Raw genomic sequence first — 16,392 nt, 5'->3', positions numbered from 1 at the left:
CCAGATGCTCATCCAGTCCATCTTCTCCCATTCCTTGACTCTCAGTGCAGGACACCTTTCCAAAATTTTCTGTCCAAGTTCATTCTCCTCTCCATTCTTTCCCTGGACCCTGCAAAGTCTCCAGATTTTCTGGCAACTTGTTCAATCAATCCATCTTCCCTCTTTACCTCAGCTGTTCTTTTCATCTGCTCCCTGTTATTTCTTACAGAAGCCAAAGCCTTCTTTACTCTCACTGACTTCCATTCTCAGATTCTGCTTTTCTCCTACAGGCCCAACTCCCAGTCACATTCTTTCTCTTCCATTCCCCCCACTGTCATCAGGTCACTTGTCAGAATCCACAAATCCTTTCTTACAAGCAGCCAAATTCTGGAGGGGCATGTTCACTGGCAACACAAGGACCATTTACTCTCAGTTGCAATACCTAGACAGCTCTGTTGGACAGCAACTTGTTATCAGCAATGGAGAAAGTTATGCTTCACTTTTGTGTTCCTTAACTGCAGCATAAGGCACTGCCATAGCCTCAAGCACACTTGCTAAGCACCAAACCTTCAGAGATCTTTACCAGTAAAGGCAGTTTTTGCAGAGCTTAGTTCAGATTTCTAACTGGGGAAAAAAAACAACTTCTAGCTTGGCCAAGGCAGAGATGAAAATTATATCAAGAGACAGAAGCACAGCTAGCTATCTGTGAAAGAATTCCAGTATAACTCCCTTTGTTTTTAATACAAAGCACACATTTGTATGTGGTGCATTAAATAGGACGGAAAGTCATTTAAAAGTTTCCAAAAGTTAACAGAAGACAGTAAGACTGTAGAAATTTTAGATTACAACTTGGTAGCTGTTTGAAAGACATGTTATTCTAATAATCACTGATCACTATTTTAATCATTGAAAGTGCATAACAGAACAGAAAGTAGAAAGTGCATACCAGAATAACACCTACCTCTCATAGATGGTTTTTAAAGTCAGCTGATCCGGAACACCTTCAGTCTCTTCAAGATGCAGTATGAGCCATGATGTTCTATACGGCCACTGCTCTGTGAGATTGATCCAACTAGCCAGCCTATCCCAACTGAATGTGATCTGATTAGCTCTCAATAAACGACCTAATATAACAGGAAAGGAGGGAAGAAACACAGGGGATTTTTTTCCTTTTTTTCCTCAAAGTAACAGCTATGTAAGTCCTTTAACCTGATCTGTGAACTTTCTGATATTATATTTTTAGCTCAGTAAGTTCAAAATCATCTCAAGTCACATCTAAAAATATCATTTGACAACCTAATAAAAATTCTTGCAAATACTGGTCAGAACATGAGACTCTCCAAAACCGTCACCTTCAGCTCCAGGTTAAACACTAATTACTATCATCCTGTCACAGGTGAATCTTAAGTTACTTTAACAAAACTCAACAGAGAATTTCACACAGAATTAATTTCTCAGTCTAAACACAAAAATCATGCTAATACTATGAAAGATCTTCTGTGCATTGGCATATGAAGTATGGTCAAAACAAGTTAAACACACAACTGCCATCTTCAATAGCCAATAAAGTAAAATTCAAAGCTATAAACAAAAGACTGTTTTAAGTTAATAAGGCAAGGTAAGAATTACAAATAAAGTTAATTTTAAAAAGCAGAAAAAGTTGATGCTACAGTTTATGCATTTGAAGCTTTTCCAAGTTTTCTAGAATTGCATTATTAATATTGGTGACGACATATAACTTACACTCTGAAGGCTCTGCTCATGAAGCTGTTCATGAAATCATCATATATAACCACAGATTATAGTACACTGAAAGTGTTCTTGCAGTGTTTTTTTTGTTTGTTTTTACAACTAACAGTTTGTGATTTTGTTATACTTTAACATCTGCACTATAATTCGCCAAAACGAGACGTTTCATGCTACAAATTGTAGTGACCATGCTAAGAGACTGCACATTTATTTAAAAGATTAGCTCAGAATTTTAGGTCTGTTGTCACATATGAATGATTACAAAAAAAGGGAAAAAGCAGGGGAAAATGCGCAAAAAGACATATTAACACTCTTCTATTAATTATACTAGCATTAAGTTAATGGAACTGAAAATAAGCCATGGGTTATTTTACTTAATTTAGAACAGCATTTACATTTAATTCTTCATAACCTGAGTGAAGGTAAATTAGGACAATCCAAACTATGCAAGCACTAGGAATGGAACTGCAGAGACAGCCAACCCCTCTGTGTTATCCATGTTGGTTTGACAGAGCTGAACCTCAGCTCAGAGACATACAACTGTGTCCTTGTATCGTACCTCCTACTGAGATGATCACCTCGGCACTGTACCAGACCTGAACCAGTTCCACCTACTTGTGACATGCTGGAAATAAGTTCTCCCAAATGCAGTGTTAAGTTGGGCAGTGGATGCAGCATTGATACTGCTGTAGCAGGTTTCTGCAACCAAATGGATCAGCAGGCATCAGTTCAGTTTTGGCCTGTATTGTTACTCCATGCATCTATTGGTAAAGCAAACACCCCAAGTGAGACCTGAGATGGTTGCAGCAGGTTTCTTAGCTCCAGCTATGTGCTGTGCAATACAGACAGGCTGATTTCTGAACGGCACCCAGTGTAGGCAATATGGCTACAATCACCTGATGCAGAACTTAATGTGAACCTGAACCCTCACCCTCAGCAAGTCTGCAGAGGACACCAAGCTGAGTGGTGCAGTTGACACGCCAGAAGGACGGGATGTCATCCAGAGGGACCTGGACAAACTGGAGAAGCGGGCCTGTGTGAACCTCATGAGGTTCAAAAAGGCCAAGTATACGGTCCTACACCGGGGTCAGGGCAATCCTCGGTTTCAATCCAGGCTGAGGGATGATGTGATCGAGAGCAGCCCTGTGGAAAAGGACTTGGGCGTACTGATGGACAAAAAGCTGGACATGAGCCAACAATGTGCGCTCGCAGCCTAGAAGGCCAACCGTATCCTGGGCTGCATCAAAAGCAGCATGACCAGCAGGTCGACGGAGGTGATTCTGCCCCTCTGCTCCACTCTGGTGAGACCTCACCTGGAGTACTGCGTCCAGCTCTGGAGCCCTCAGCACAAGAAGGACATGGACCTGTTGGAGCGGGTCCAGAGGAGGGCCACGAAAATGATCAGAGGGCTGGAGCACCTCTCCTGCGAGGACAGGCTGAGAGAGTTGGGGTTGTTCAGCCTGGAGAAGAGAAGGCTGCGGGGAGACCTTATTGCAGCCTTCCAGTACCTGAAGGGGGCCTATAAGAAAGATGTGGACTAACTTTTTAGTAGGGCCTGTTGTGATAAGATAAGGGGTAATGGTTTTAAGCTAAAAGAGGGTAGATTCAGACTAGATAAGACGAAGAAATTTTTTACAATGAGGGTGATGAAACACTGGAACGGTTTGCCCTGAGAGGTTGTAGATGCCCCATCCCTGGAAACATTCAAGGTCAGGTTGGACGGGGCTCTGAGCAACCTGATCTAGTGGAAGATGTCCCTGCCCATGGCAGGGGGGGGTTGGACTAGATGACCTGTAAAGGTCCCTTCCAGTCCAAAGCATTCTATTATTCTATGATTCTGCTGAACCCATCCTTCATATGCCTGCAGGCAACTGCAGTATTTCTATATCTGTGAAAGTTTTATTCCTAAAATTTCTCTCTCAACTGATTCAGCTCTCATCAGAAAATTAAGAGAATTTTCTACTTAAGCATTAAATGTTATGGTAGAAAGACACAGGTCATATTTCTAGAAATGACAAAGGTCATTTAACATAATCTTTTATTGCTAGTATTATTGGTAGAATCGTACTGTAGTCTTCCTAGCAATCAAATTTTATTAGGCTTACTGAAATCAGAAGTTTTAGAGATTCTATTTTCATTAACATAACCTAGAGCTTGTGATAATTTGATTAATGTTGAAGTAGACAAAAAAACAAGAGCAGAACTCTTTTCCTTCAAAACACAGTAATATTCACTTTGTTCTCCATTTATACCATGTAGTACTACTCGTCATTTAGTGAGAACCTTTATCATAAAACCAAGAACTCAGATTAAAAGAGTTGAAGTGGCATAAAAACAAGTAATCCGTTTTATTCAGGGGAAGAGTTCTGCAGCACAGGAGCTGTAGCGAATAGGATTAATGTCATCTTCGAAGACCCTCCTTAAAGTGTAATATAGGAAGCTGTAACTAGGATCAATTTGTTAGGGAAGAGCTCAAAGGTGCACCGCTTCTTCTTAAAGACACCACTGATATCTAATGGGTCAACGGAAAAGCTACAATTGCATGCAAGACTAGAGATAAAGACAAGAAACAGAACAAAAGCAGAAATATCTGTAAATACAACATTTTTTCAACTAGCTATTTCAAATTTTAAAAGCACTATTTATCCTTTCCTGAACTCAGCCGTAGGTAGAACAACTGTTTACTGTCTCTTCAATCATTACGCTACTCATTATTTTATGAGCCAATAACCTTGCTTACCAGTGGCAAGAAGTTCTCCTGAATTAACCTTCCTGTTTGCATCCAATCTTACTTAATGAACCTAATTTAATATACTAAATATGCATGATAAATAGTACTAAAATATTTTTAGGTATTAAAGACAATACGTTTGACATATCTGTGAATCCCTTATGTTTTCCAGTTAGTCCTAGAAACTGTTAATATTATTTGTTTCATACAATCACAGAATGGTTGAGGTTGGAAGGGACCTCTGGAGGTCATCTGGTCCAACCCCCCCTGCTCAGGCAGGGCCACCTAAAGCCAGCCTCCCTGGATTGTGTCCAGATGGCTTCTGAGTATCTCCAAGGATGGAGACTCCACAACCTCCCTGAGCAACCTGTTTCAGTGCTTAGTCACCCTCATAGTAAAAAAGTATTTCACTAGCACCTGGTGAATAATGGCAGTTTTCTACAAGGGTCCACATCCTAACCATAAACATTCAAAATACAAAGACTGGAACAGAGAAAACATGAAATTTGATTCTTTTGAAAAAGCTGGTATTGGCTTTCACATCAACGCAAAAATGAGTTAAGGATCCTGAAATTAAGGTCAAGCTTTTACCAGGATATTTTTTCTGGTTAAAGATCAAGCCAATTCTGAGTAAAGGTCCAAGTTGCCCAGAAGCCTCATACTGTACAATAGCAAATGCTTACGTAAAAGCTTCAGAACCTAGGGAAAAATAATAATCTCTTTTGTTATTCCAGCCCCTGGTGATTTGTGGTTCATTGCTTGCTTTCTATTAGCACTTGATGAATGCTACTTTTCAGGTATTTAATTGTTTCTGAATCCATGTGAACTTGCCACATCCATATGACACTGTTGCAGAGTTATGCACTTAACTATATACAGTGTGAAAAGTAACTCATTTGTTTGTTCTGATCCAGCTACCTGTAAGGCTATTCAGTGCCTTTTAGTGTCTGTAATAGAAAAGACAGTAAATAATCATTCCCCATTCACTTACTACATGAAACATGATTTTATTAGACTTCCATAAGTCCTTTTCCAGTCGTTTCCAGTTTTTAAACCTCAAAGATACTAATGTCTTGATTGTGTTTTGTTGAAGGAAAACAGGTCATAAAATGCTTTCATCAGCCCCAGACAACCATTTAGGGAAAAAGGACTCCAAATATCCATAGCAAAATGTAAAGGATACATACCTTGTTTTGCCTCACAGTTTACCTTTTAAGATACCAGCACTACGAGCTTTCTTCACATTAGAGTATGACAAAATTGAAAAAATGTATTTTATTATCCCGCTTCAAAATTAAAAAAATATAAAACTTCCTACAAATGTAGACCAGAATCATTTGTCTCCCAACTGAAGTCAATGAAACAACAAACAAATATTATTTAATTTTTTTTTAATTCTGCCTATAATTTTTGCTTGCACTCTGAAAGAGTTTGCTTCAGAAGGATTTTCAAAATCAACACAGGGACTGACTTGTTAAGTTTAGTTTACACACTGAAAAGTCCGAGTGTAACTACCAGCAACCAAAACACAATACTGTTTACTGTACACACTTACCTGTCACTGAAACAATATTTAGCAATCTTCTCATGGTCTGAGGACTGATATCACTGAACCAATCCTCTGTAACCAACAGCTTGGTCAAATCAAAAGACATTTGGCGGGTAATGGTACGTTGCATCTGGCGTCTTCGGTAAGTATCCTGATAACAATACAAAAAAGCAAGGAATACTGATTAGTATCAAAAACTCTTACGTATTTGAAATACTTCAGTTTTACTTGATTATAAAGTTAGAACCTTTGTGAATATGTGCCTGTGAGGCTGACATGAAATACCATAAAAATATTTACCAGAATTTAATTCTGATTTAGCTATGTAACAGTTGAACATGATTTCCATATAAGCCAAGAACTGGTAAGAGTTACACATTTTACTTCCACGCCAATTCTGAGAGGGCAAAATAGTGACACAGTGAGATATTTTGTAAAAAGGTTACTAATTTCAGCATTGCCATCATCGTTTCCTACTGTCTCTACAAAAAGTTAATGCCATCCATTTATTAATTACATTTTAAAATTAAAGTGAACATCAGGTTCCTCTGCTACAAAACTCCCCAAGTCTCTACCGATGGCAGCTCAAAAATCTCAGAATCCTCAGACTCTGCGTTACTTTTCACTACTTCCTAGATGCCTTTTATTCAACCACTTTCTGATTTTACGTAAAGATAGGAAAACAGAAAGCAGGAAAGAAGTGTGGTGGACATGTTGCAGTAAAAGTCTAGTACTATAATATTCTAAATCCCTTGATTTGCTCAATTACTGACCCTTGTTGCAACATCCTGTGATCAAGTGATACTGGGCTTATACACAAAAATCCAAAATATACAGACATACATAGATCATAGCTACTACCAGTATGCTGTATCATCTCAGCATTCACAGAGAGCTGAATTTAAGTATTTGTGGAAAAGAACACTTCGGTGAGCAAGCAAAGTTTTTCCTCTTTGATAAAGCATCAGTCTACTGATTTAAGAACGTACTTTTCCTGCATGGATCATTTATATTAATTTCATAAGAATGGTTTGATAAGTATTCCAAGTTGACATCATTAAAAATGTGAAAGAAAAAAGAAAAGAATAGAAAAGAAAAGAGGTATTACCAGTATCTCCATTTAGTCTAAAAAAAATCTCTCTCACCCGCCTGTTGAGAGCAGTTTTGCTACCAAGCTTGGTCATGTCTCCAAGACTGTTCTGAGAAACTCTCCTGTCAACCTCTTCATGCAATCCTGTGGAAAGGAAAACAAGAGGCAGGCATTTTCTTCATTCATATACATTTGACTGAGCTATCAAATACCACTAACAATCTGCCAATTATTTAAACAGTTTGTCCAAAACCCAGACCTTTGGAATATTGGTTTTGTAACTTTCACATCATACTCCTGCATAACCTTACCTGCATTATCTGTATAAGGAATATCTCCATTGGTTGTCGAAGCTACCATCAGTTTTTTTGCATTACTAAGCCCTCGACTATTCAGAAAAACGGGCAAATGGACTATGTTTCGCATGTAATCATGTCCATTTATGTTTGAATCACGTAGAACACTGTTGAGATTCTGGTTAATAGCCTTTATAATAATGTGTGGGTCACTTGCAAAAATAGCAATAAATGGGCCTTTTGAAAACAAGACTCGCACCTGTAAAAAAGTAGACAGTACATCTTGTTAATAATAATTAATAATTAACAGTAACTGTGGATTCTTTGAATGTCTGACTCAACATTTTCTATTCATTCTGTTTGAGTTATAAACTTGAGAGGACAAGAGATGCAGAGAGATATCAGTTTCTTCAATATGAGATATCTAATGTTAGGAACTTATCCACAATTAGAAATAAGCATACTTGACGAATTAGCAGTGGTAGTTACAGTGGAAGTCATCACCAAGAAGGTATCGCGCAGTAATGTCCTAGCCGGCCCAAATATTTAGCATTTAAGTATTTTTCACCTAAAGTACTTCAAAAGTAAGTACAAAAAACTCACCAAACATTGTAAGTTTGTTTCAACAGGATATTAGTTTTCAATAATTTACATCTGATTATTTCAAAACTTTTCACAAGTATTAACATGTACAGTCTTACTGGGATTTAATTTTCAACTTTTAAAACCCATCACTCTCAGTATTAAAGTTATGCCAATTTATACAAGCGTTAAAAGGCTACAACACACAGACTCTGTATACATGCCTTCTTTCTACAGAAAATACACAATAACTGTATGTATCTGAGCTCATCTATGGAAGAGATCATCCAGATGGATCCAGAGATCATATTTATAAAACAATCCAACTCACAGTATCCAGCATCTGTAAAACTTTGTCCTGTTCACAAGCATCCAATCCATCAATAATTACAACAAGCCTTGTCTGGTTCTGAGTGAAGCTGTCAATGGTTTTTGCCATTTTGGCCATCAGTTCCACTTCACATTTCAAAACCTACAAAAATGAAAAGCAAAGAAGGAAAAGACATCTCTATAATACTTAAAACTCACAAAAATGCATATAATTACTTTTGCAGATTGCTACTTGGACCAAAAATACTTCAGTAAGATTACAAAAATAAACACTTAGAAATACCCAAAGTGAAAGTCCTAAAGTGTCACTTTGAAAATTTTAATTTCCTATTTGCACAAAAATGTACAGCAGAACCACATATTCCACTTTATGTAACAAACTACCCTTATTTAAATTCCATTAGAATGTTATTTAAAAAGAAAGTAATATTTATGCACTGTAAATCAGTATTTCAAGAGTAAACAAAAGAGTATTTGTAGCTTCAGCTAGTCCTCAAAAATTGCTTTGCATAAAACGTACACTGAAATTTTCTATCTGCCTTCCAGCCAAGCAAAGTATGCTATTACTCTGATGCTCAGTCATTCCTATTCAGGATGGGCAATCTGAAGATTTTTTGAGTTTTTCAACATTAAGTTACACATATAACAACTACCTGTAATATAGAAACAAAGGTGGAAGTCACCTGCCCTAATTTCAGCAACTAACAGGTAGACATTAAAATCTGATCCATTCACCACTAGATTGATCTTGAATGTGCACATTAAGATAACATAAGTCATATGAATAACTCTCCAGAAATACCCACTTCTCTCCTTTGATTGCAAAGGGTGAACCTAACTCCTAAATGACTGAAGTTATGCCAGATAAATACCACTCAAAAAACTATTGTCAAGAAACACAGTAGCGAGACACAGATACGGTCTTCTACGCTACAAAAATATTTGCACAGCATACTGTTATACAGTGTATTAGCTGTAATCTACGGAGGAAGCCATCATGATGCTAAAGTTTATTTTCAAATAGGAGCATACAGGATATTCGGTGACAGCCTGATGGGTACCATTTTTTTAATCAGTTTAGATACAACCCAGCAAAACAGTAGTATTTTCTATAATTTTTCATTAAATATGTGAACTGTTTTGAAATGTTCTTTCAGTGCTAACATTCCTTCCTTAGTAAAGAGGTCTTGCAGACAGCCAAAGTCAGGCTTGGTTTTTCACCTTCAGAATATTTTAAAAGTTACTCTTTCTAATCTTATGATATAAAGTAAGCTTTATTTAGAACAACTGTTTTCTTATTAACTTCCTCAGAGCAAAAAAAAATTAGAAACTGAAAACTTAATCCAAATTTAACATTCCTGGTTGAGTAGACAGATCTTGTACACTAAGCATAATTACCAGTGGAAAAGAAGTGTTTTCTTCAGTAAAAACTCACCAAGGCTCATTCTAATGTTGCGAGACTTGGTCTGATTAAATAAATGGCACCCCATCTTAAGAAGGCTACAGGTTTGGAGTTTTCTTTCAATTCTTTTAATGGCCATTTCATATAAATGCTTACCTTCATGAACCCCTCACTTTTCAACTTGTGAAGCTTGGAGGCAGCACTGTGAAGACGTTTTCTTTGAGAATTCAAAACCGAATCCATCACTTGCCACCATGTGCGACAATTCAAGATAAAGGCCAAACCAACAACACAGGTAACTGATATAAGAATTACATTGACTGTCATGTTGGCTGGTTCTACATTAAAAATTGCCAGCAGGGCAATCGCAGAAACAACACAAGACAATATGAACAGGAAAATCACAAAGGATGGGAGACAGCAAGTTTTCTTCCATTTCTTTTTACCTAGGAAACAAGTATTTGCTGTTAAAACGAATGTAAAATGCAATTACAGGTGAGTACAAAATCTATTAACTTGCACACTTCTCATAAAACACTAACTTGCACAAAGGGTTACTGCAGTGTTACCATCCAGTCACAAACGTGAAAAAAAATCATCTAAATTTGCCAAAATTCTTGGAAATTATGAAGCAGAGATATTCCTTTAATCTTTAGTTTATTTCCATTGTTTCAAGAAATCCACACTGGATGGAAATTATCTTTATTAAATAGATTTCATATCAGTGGTATCACCCCTTTTGTGACATCTCTCAGGAAAGTGTATTTATGCAAGTAAATCCTAGGAAAACAGTATGGTAACTACTCAGTTTTAAACAGAAACATGATACTTAGATAATCTAACAGTAATGGTGCCAGTGGAGAACTAAATCAAAACTGCAAGCTACAACCTGAGACTATACTTTCTTGCATGCTAAAACATACACAAACAATAGAGGACTGCAGTATATAAGGTTTGGACAGATCACAAGGGCCTCTAAAGAGAATATCGACCTCCTTACTTCAATTGGATTGATAAGGAAGAGACAAAGAAATATTGCAGTTAGAGGTTAAGCACAGCTAAAGCAGTGATCAAAGAAACAGCTTTTTTCCAAAGTAGCAGCCTCTGCCTTTAGGATCTGTACACATCTAGAAGACTCACATCGTCTGTACACATTTGTTGATAACAAAGAACAATAGCAATAATCTGATGCAAAATGACGACAGCTAAAAATCCATATTTGAACTGCAACGGAAAAAATCTAATTTTAAATATGCTATGTGGAAAGAACATCCAAGGTTTACACAGGACCCATATATGATATCCTAGACCAGGGTATGAGCTGGAAAGGTCTTTCACATTACTGACATATGTGACAGACAGGACTGTGATGCAGGACAAAGAAACAGAAATGCATAATGACAGGAGTGAGGGGCAAGAAGAGAAGAATAACAGCTCAATTATAATTACATTCAGTTCTAGATATTCTGAAGTAGGGATGTAAGCTTCCTCTAGCTAGAAAGAGACAGAACTGGATTAGAGAGAGACTTAGGAATCATCAACAATAAAATGGCAATTGAATAGGCTTGTCTGCGAGTTTACAGATGTAACAAAAATTAAAGATACAGGAGACTAAAAAGAAACATATGGAATTTCTATGAACATCTAGAGACAAGAAACCTATGACCCTAGACCTACAAATATCTGGATACAAGGAGAAGATGTGCAAGATCATCAAGAAACCTATGACCCTAGACCTACAAATATCTGGATACAAGAAGATGTGCAAGATCATCAAATAGATAAAATTTTTTAAAAAAATCAATTAGATAATTACGAAGAGCACAGGAAGGCAACAGAGCCAAGGAATAAAAGAGAAATGTAAGATTACAAATGAAAGGGAAAAGATGATTACTGCAAATAATCACAAGAAGCCAGCACTACACTGTCATTCTCAAGTCTGTTTTGGGAGAAATTACAGCATCATGAAAGCTGTTTCACTGAGGTTAAGGAGAAGAACTGCAGAATGTCTAACATGGAAATAAGGGGGAAAAACTCCACCCTTTTTGGTGGAGTTTCTTGAACTCCACCAAATGGAGTTCATAAAGAACATTCAGTGAATTTGAGAAAGAACAATGAAGAGTAAGTTGTGTTCAGCACATAGCATGGCTTTTTCCACACTCTGCAAGACAGGAGACTCCAAACATTTCACTTTGTGAGAGGAGACAGCATCTAACAGATCCCTCAATTTGTGGTCAAGGCCAAAGTGAAATGAGAAGTAACTGACTGAAACTTAACTCCAAGTAGAAATAAGTCCTCTATGAATTGGAAGTTACCCTCAAGAACTCCCTTTTTTCACAATATCATACTCTGTTCTGCATATTTTTTTCAGAAATCTATTTTTTACTATTTTTTTACAGATGGGACAGAAGAAAAAAGTTTGATCCATTTGGATCAAGTAGGAATATTTCATCCCATCTTACCAGCACTGATCACAGCAATTTATGGCTCTGGACCAACCATGTTCTATACATTTAATATTTCCAAGAATAAGTAGTGGTCACTCATAAAAGCTCTGAATTAAAATCTAATAAACTAAACAGAAACTTCTCTTAGCAATACACAAAAGTATACTTTTCCCTTTATCTGGCTCAGACAGAATGACTTAACTGCTATGGAAAAATACCATGCTGCATCTAAAAGGATGTAATATAAATACGCATTTCCACTGACACTTCTGAATGCTATACTTCACAGAAGATAGTCCTTTCTGATACTAATAAAATCAAGATGAGCAAAGAAAACAGGGCATTTTTATCTCCAACACAATACAAGGGTTTTCCCCTTCTGTGTGAATTTCTGCATGGCTACAACAGTTTCTAAAAAGAGCTTATAATGTGAAAAACAGAACCCCTGATAACAGTGCATTGAAATGGAATAATTGGAAATGTCATTCAGGTAATAAAAACCTTGTGTATCTTCTGTCTTGAAAACTCGAAATAGCCTTGTTGCTAAGAAACCAAACTCCCTTTCACATGCATCAGAGAGGGTAGCAATCATCTCAGCCAATGAAGTTTCTCCACCCACACTGGACAGTCTATTGTAGTCCGTAAACAAAAATCTGAAAGATAAAAAAAACATGTATTTTGTATACTTTAGAAAGCTTTAAATACTTTATGGCAACCAAAACAAAGATCTTCCTGCATCTCTGCAGCTAAAAGTATTTTCAAGTGGCACAAAATGTTAAATACTTAATTTTTTTAAACTCTACATGGAATTTAAGTATTTATTTCTTTATTTCTCCTGTTATCAATCTCTTCTTTGCCCCACTTCCTATTCTAAAACTTGATTTCTTAAAAAGATAAAAATGGTCACATCACTAACGGCACCTCAGGCAGCAGTAAAAACATAAAAATATCTTTATGATGCCATAACATAATATTGACAAGTATTTTTAAAATTGCATTCTGACCTATTTTGAAATATTTATGGAGGATTAAAAAAAAAAAAAACCACAGAAGAACAAGATCACATAAAAGCACCATGAGGCTAAAATACAAGTCTCTAAACAATAGGAGGAAACAAAACTATAAAACACACGGCATAAATTTTCTTGCTTTCGAGTAAACTAGAAGCTTTGAGCAGTCTGATGCTCTACAGGAAAGGGAAAGGGAAAAGACCTTAACAGAAGTAATCAGTGAGACAAGCATTAAATATAATACACAGTAAGCTATACTAGAAAACTAAATTCTTATTTTATCTGCTACAAGTTTTTATTAGCATGATAGTCAAAACCTCTAATACTAAAAAGCAGTAACTTTCAGTGTCTTTGGCACAGAGTTTTTCTTGAAAACACTACTATCTTCTTCACACTGAAAAATGTAACTACATGATCTTCTAGGGCTGCTGTTTTTCAAACAGGAATCTCAACAGCTTTTCATAGGAAGATAAATATGAACAATAATACACGTAGTTTGAAAAGTATCAGAGTGAACCTCAATTATTCATTCAAGAGTAAATAAATGAAATAACTAACCTGACAGGTAAAGCTTTAGTGGTTTGCTCTGGTAATTCTGGTGGGTTCACAAACATGAGTTTGAGAAGCAACTCTAAATATCCAATATGTCTTGCCAACCTTGCACTTAACACCCAGGCCCAGTTCCAGCTCTCACCTTCTCTTCGGCCACCAAAGTAAATTACAGCTAAAATATTAAAAATTTAAAAAGATGTTATGACTACATTTTAGTTAACGTTCACAACTGGAAGAACCATGAAGTTTGAACAGATAAGGTATGGAGTTACGTAAAAGGAGCTGAATGAATTTTTAAAGTTATGGTTAAAAATGAAAATGGTAAGAGTAACATAATGAAGTTTATATACAAAATCCTTCTTTGTTTTCAAGAATGCCCTCTCACAAATTACATCCAAAACGCAAGGAAAGGGTCTGAAGAGGTCCTATTTTCTACAAAAACATTTTTTTTTTCTGAATCATAAAGCATGTCTACAAAACAATACTGAACTCCAAAAATAAAAAAAACCCTTCACAAATTTCATATAAAATAAGACAGACTTACTAAAGAAAATGTAGAGAACTGCTAATAAACTGAGTGACACCGCTATTCCAAGCTTTGCATCCACTGTGAAAGCAAGCAATAAACCCAAACCTCCACACAGTAAAACTGTGAGGAACACAATAAGCCAGGAGAACTGAAATAGAGGTTCAATCTGCTGTCCTGCGAAAGTCTTCATTTCATCTAAAACAAAAAGACAAAGAACAGTTAAAATGTTAAATCATTCTAGAACAGAAAGCAAAAAAGGTATTATAATTATCATCTTTGAAAAGAAACTTTTTCACTAGACTGTATAACTTTTCCCTATTATTGATCCAAAAAAAGGACAACGATGCTTGAATTCTTCTTCAAACATTAGTGCAAACCCCTAAGTTTTCACCCATGCAATGAATGAAACCATTTAAATACATACTTGCACTGTTTGCTGCAGATTTTCTACTTTTAAAGACACATTAAAAGCCATGCAATTTCCTATCCTCCTTCAAAAGTTTAAAACCTATTTTATGACACCAAGAAAAATAAATCCACCATATATGTCAAAAAAAACCCCAACCAACTCCCAAAACCTCCTTCATTGAAATCTGGACCACGTTCCTCAAATAGTCAGATATAACAGTACAATGTAAAGGCTTCAGTATTTACTTCTGTTTGTTGATTCATATTTACTAAAACAGAAATTCCTGAAGAAACTTATTTAGGGATCTATTGAGTAAGAAACATTAAAAACACAATCCAGAATAAAAAGATAAATGAGGAACAGGAAGAAAATACTGGAGAAGCATTTTAAAAACATAAGAGCTCATTGACAATAAACATCACAGTCAAAAATGCACACCGCTTTTTGTTTATGACATGGGGCATGAGGTGAACAAAATTAACAGACCCCATTTTGACTAATACGGAAGCTTTTAAAAACATAGAAATCACAGAAAGTAAGAAACCTCAGGACTGGTAAAAGTACTTTGAATTATACTGAAACATCTCAGAAAAACATCCTTTGTTAGAAAAAGCTAAAACTGTAAATAAGATGCCGATTTCCACTGTGAAAAATATTGACTCTCTTCACATACTGCATTTGCCTTCCTCTGTCATTTCAGAAAGTTCAAAAAGCTCAAAGTAAATAAGGAGAAAGGGGAAGAAAACTAGATGCAGAGAAAATACAATACAGAGAAAAAATATTAATAGCCTGGAATTTGTTCTTAAACTTCAAAAAAAAAAAATCTAAGATGACACATAGGAGGCACAATAAATAAATACTGCAGCAAAGAAGGTCTGAACCCGATTTGACACACACACACACACCCAGCAAGGCGTATTTCAGCAGCCATACTTTCAGCAGTACCTAAATGGTAGATTCACTGCTGCAAGAAACCTGCAGGACAAGAGACAGCAACATTTAAAGACTGTCTTGACATTGTATAAATTAACAAAGCAACCTATGGCTGAACTAACCACACTAAAACTGAAATCCTTTCATTACAGAAACAGAGACTGGATACAACATTACATGGACCAATGGCTGCTGCAGAAACTAGTAACTCCTGTGCAATACTTTTCATAGAGAGATTTGAACCTCCAGAAAAGGCTAAATTAACTTTTACCTTCCAGTTTCTTGAGCAGGAAAGATTTTCCACTTCCCCATTGTGCATATAAGCCTACACAGATAGGTGGCTGCATGGTTGGTTCACTCAGAATATCAGCCAAAGCACTGCTGTACAGATCGTAACCCAGCATGTCACCGTCAGATTCTGTGGGAGACAGGTGTCCTGTAATACGAATACTATATTAGAGAAATTTGCTTTAAGAAACTCTTCAATATGACAATTTTCATACATAAAATCATGACAGGTTCGCCTATATTTATATATACACTCCTCCCATATAATAGCTGTTATTATTGGTACATTCTTGTTCAAAGGAATCGTAAATCATCTGCATAAATGTTATATAATTATCAAAACCATTAGAGCTTACCACAAAAGACTCAAGCAAAATCCCAAATCACAGCAAGTTAAAGAAAATAATTCCTACACAAGCAAGATCTCAGTAAAAACAAAATGATCAACAGAAGTCACACAGTATCCAATGTCAAAAGTCAAAAATAAAAGGTACATTTGACCTTTGTTAAGCTTTT

General features: G+C 36.3%; 1 protein-coding gene across 2 annotated transcripts in view; it reads right to left on the bottom strand.

Moving 5' to 3' along the window:
• Positions 1-16,392, bottom strand: part of KIDINS220 (kinase D interacting substrate 220) — an 83,145-nt gene that overhangs the window by 40,198 nt on the left and 26,555 nt on the right. For both annotated transcript variants that reach the window (XM_072855089.1, XM_072855088.1), the window contains exons 13-22: positions 15,860-16,024; positions 14,262-14,441; positions 13,724-13,889; positions 12,657-12,808; positions 9,865-10,154; positions 8,308-8,448; positions 7,410-7,653; positions 7,154-7,242; positions 6,015-6,159; positions 941-1,103 (exon numbers count right to left, since the gene is read on the bottom strand). In XM_072855089.1, coding sequence (XP_072711190.1) covers positions 941-1,103; positions 6,015-6,159; positions 7,154-7,242; positions 7,410-7,653; positions 8,308-8,448; positions 9,865-10,154; positions 12,657-12,808; positions 13,724-13,889; positions 14,262-14,441; positions 15,860-16,024 — 1,735 coding nt within the window. The remainder of the gene's footprint in view (positions 1-940; positions 1,104-6,014; positions 6,160-7,153; positions 7,243-7,409; positions 7,654-8,307; positions 8,449-9,864; positions 10,155-12,656; positions 12,809-13,723; positions 13,890-14,261; positions 14,442-15,859; positions 16,025-16,392) is intronic.

This window comes from Ciconia boyciana, chromosome 3, assembly GCF_034638445.1.
Source record: "Ciconia boyciana chromosome 3, ASM3463844v1, whole genome shotgun sequence".
In the NCBI taxonomy this organism is placed as follows: domain Eukaryota; kingdom Metazoa; phylum Chordata; class Aves; order Ciconiiformes; family Ciconiidae; genus Ciconia; species Ciconia boyciana.
Note: the sequence above shows the minus strand (reverse complement) of the source record. Positions and strands in the feature narration are given on the sequence as shown.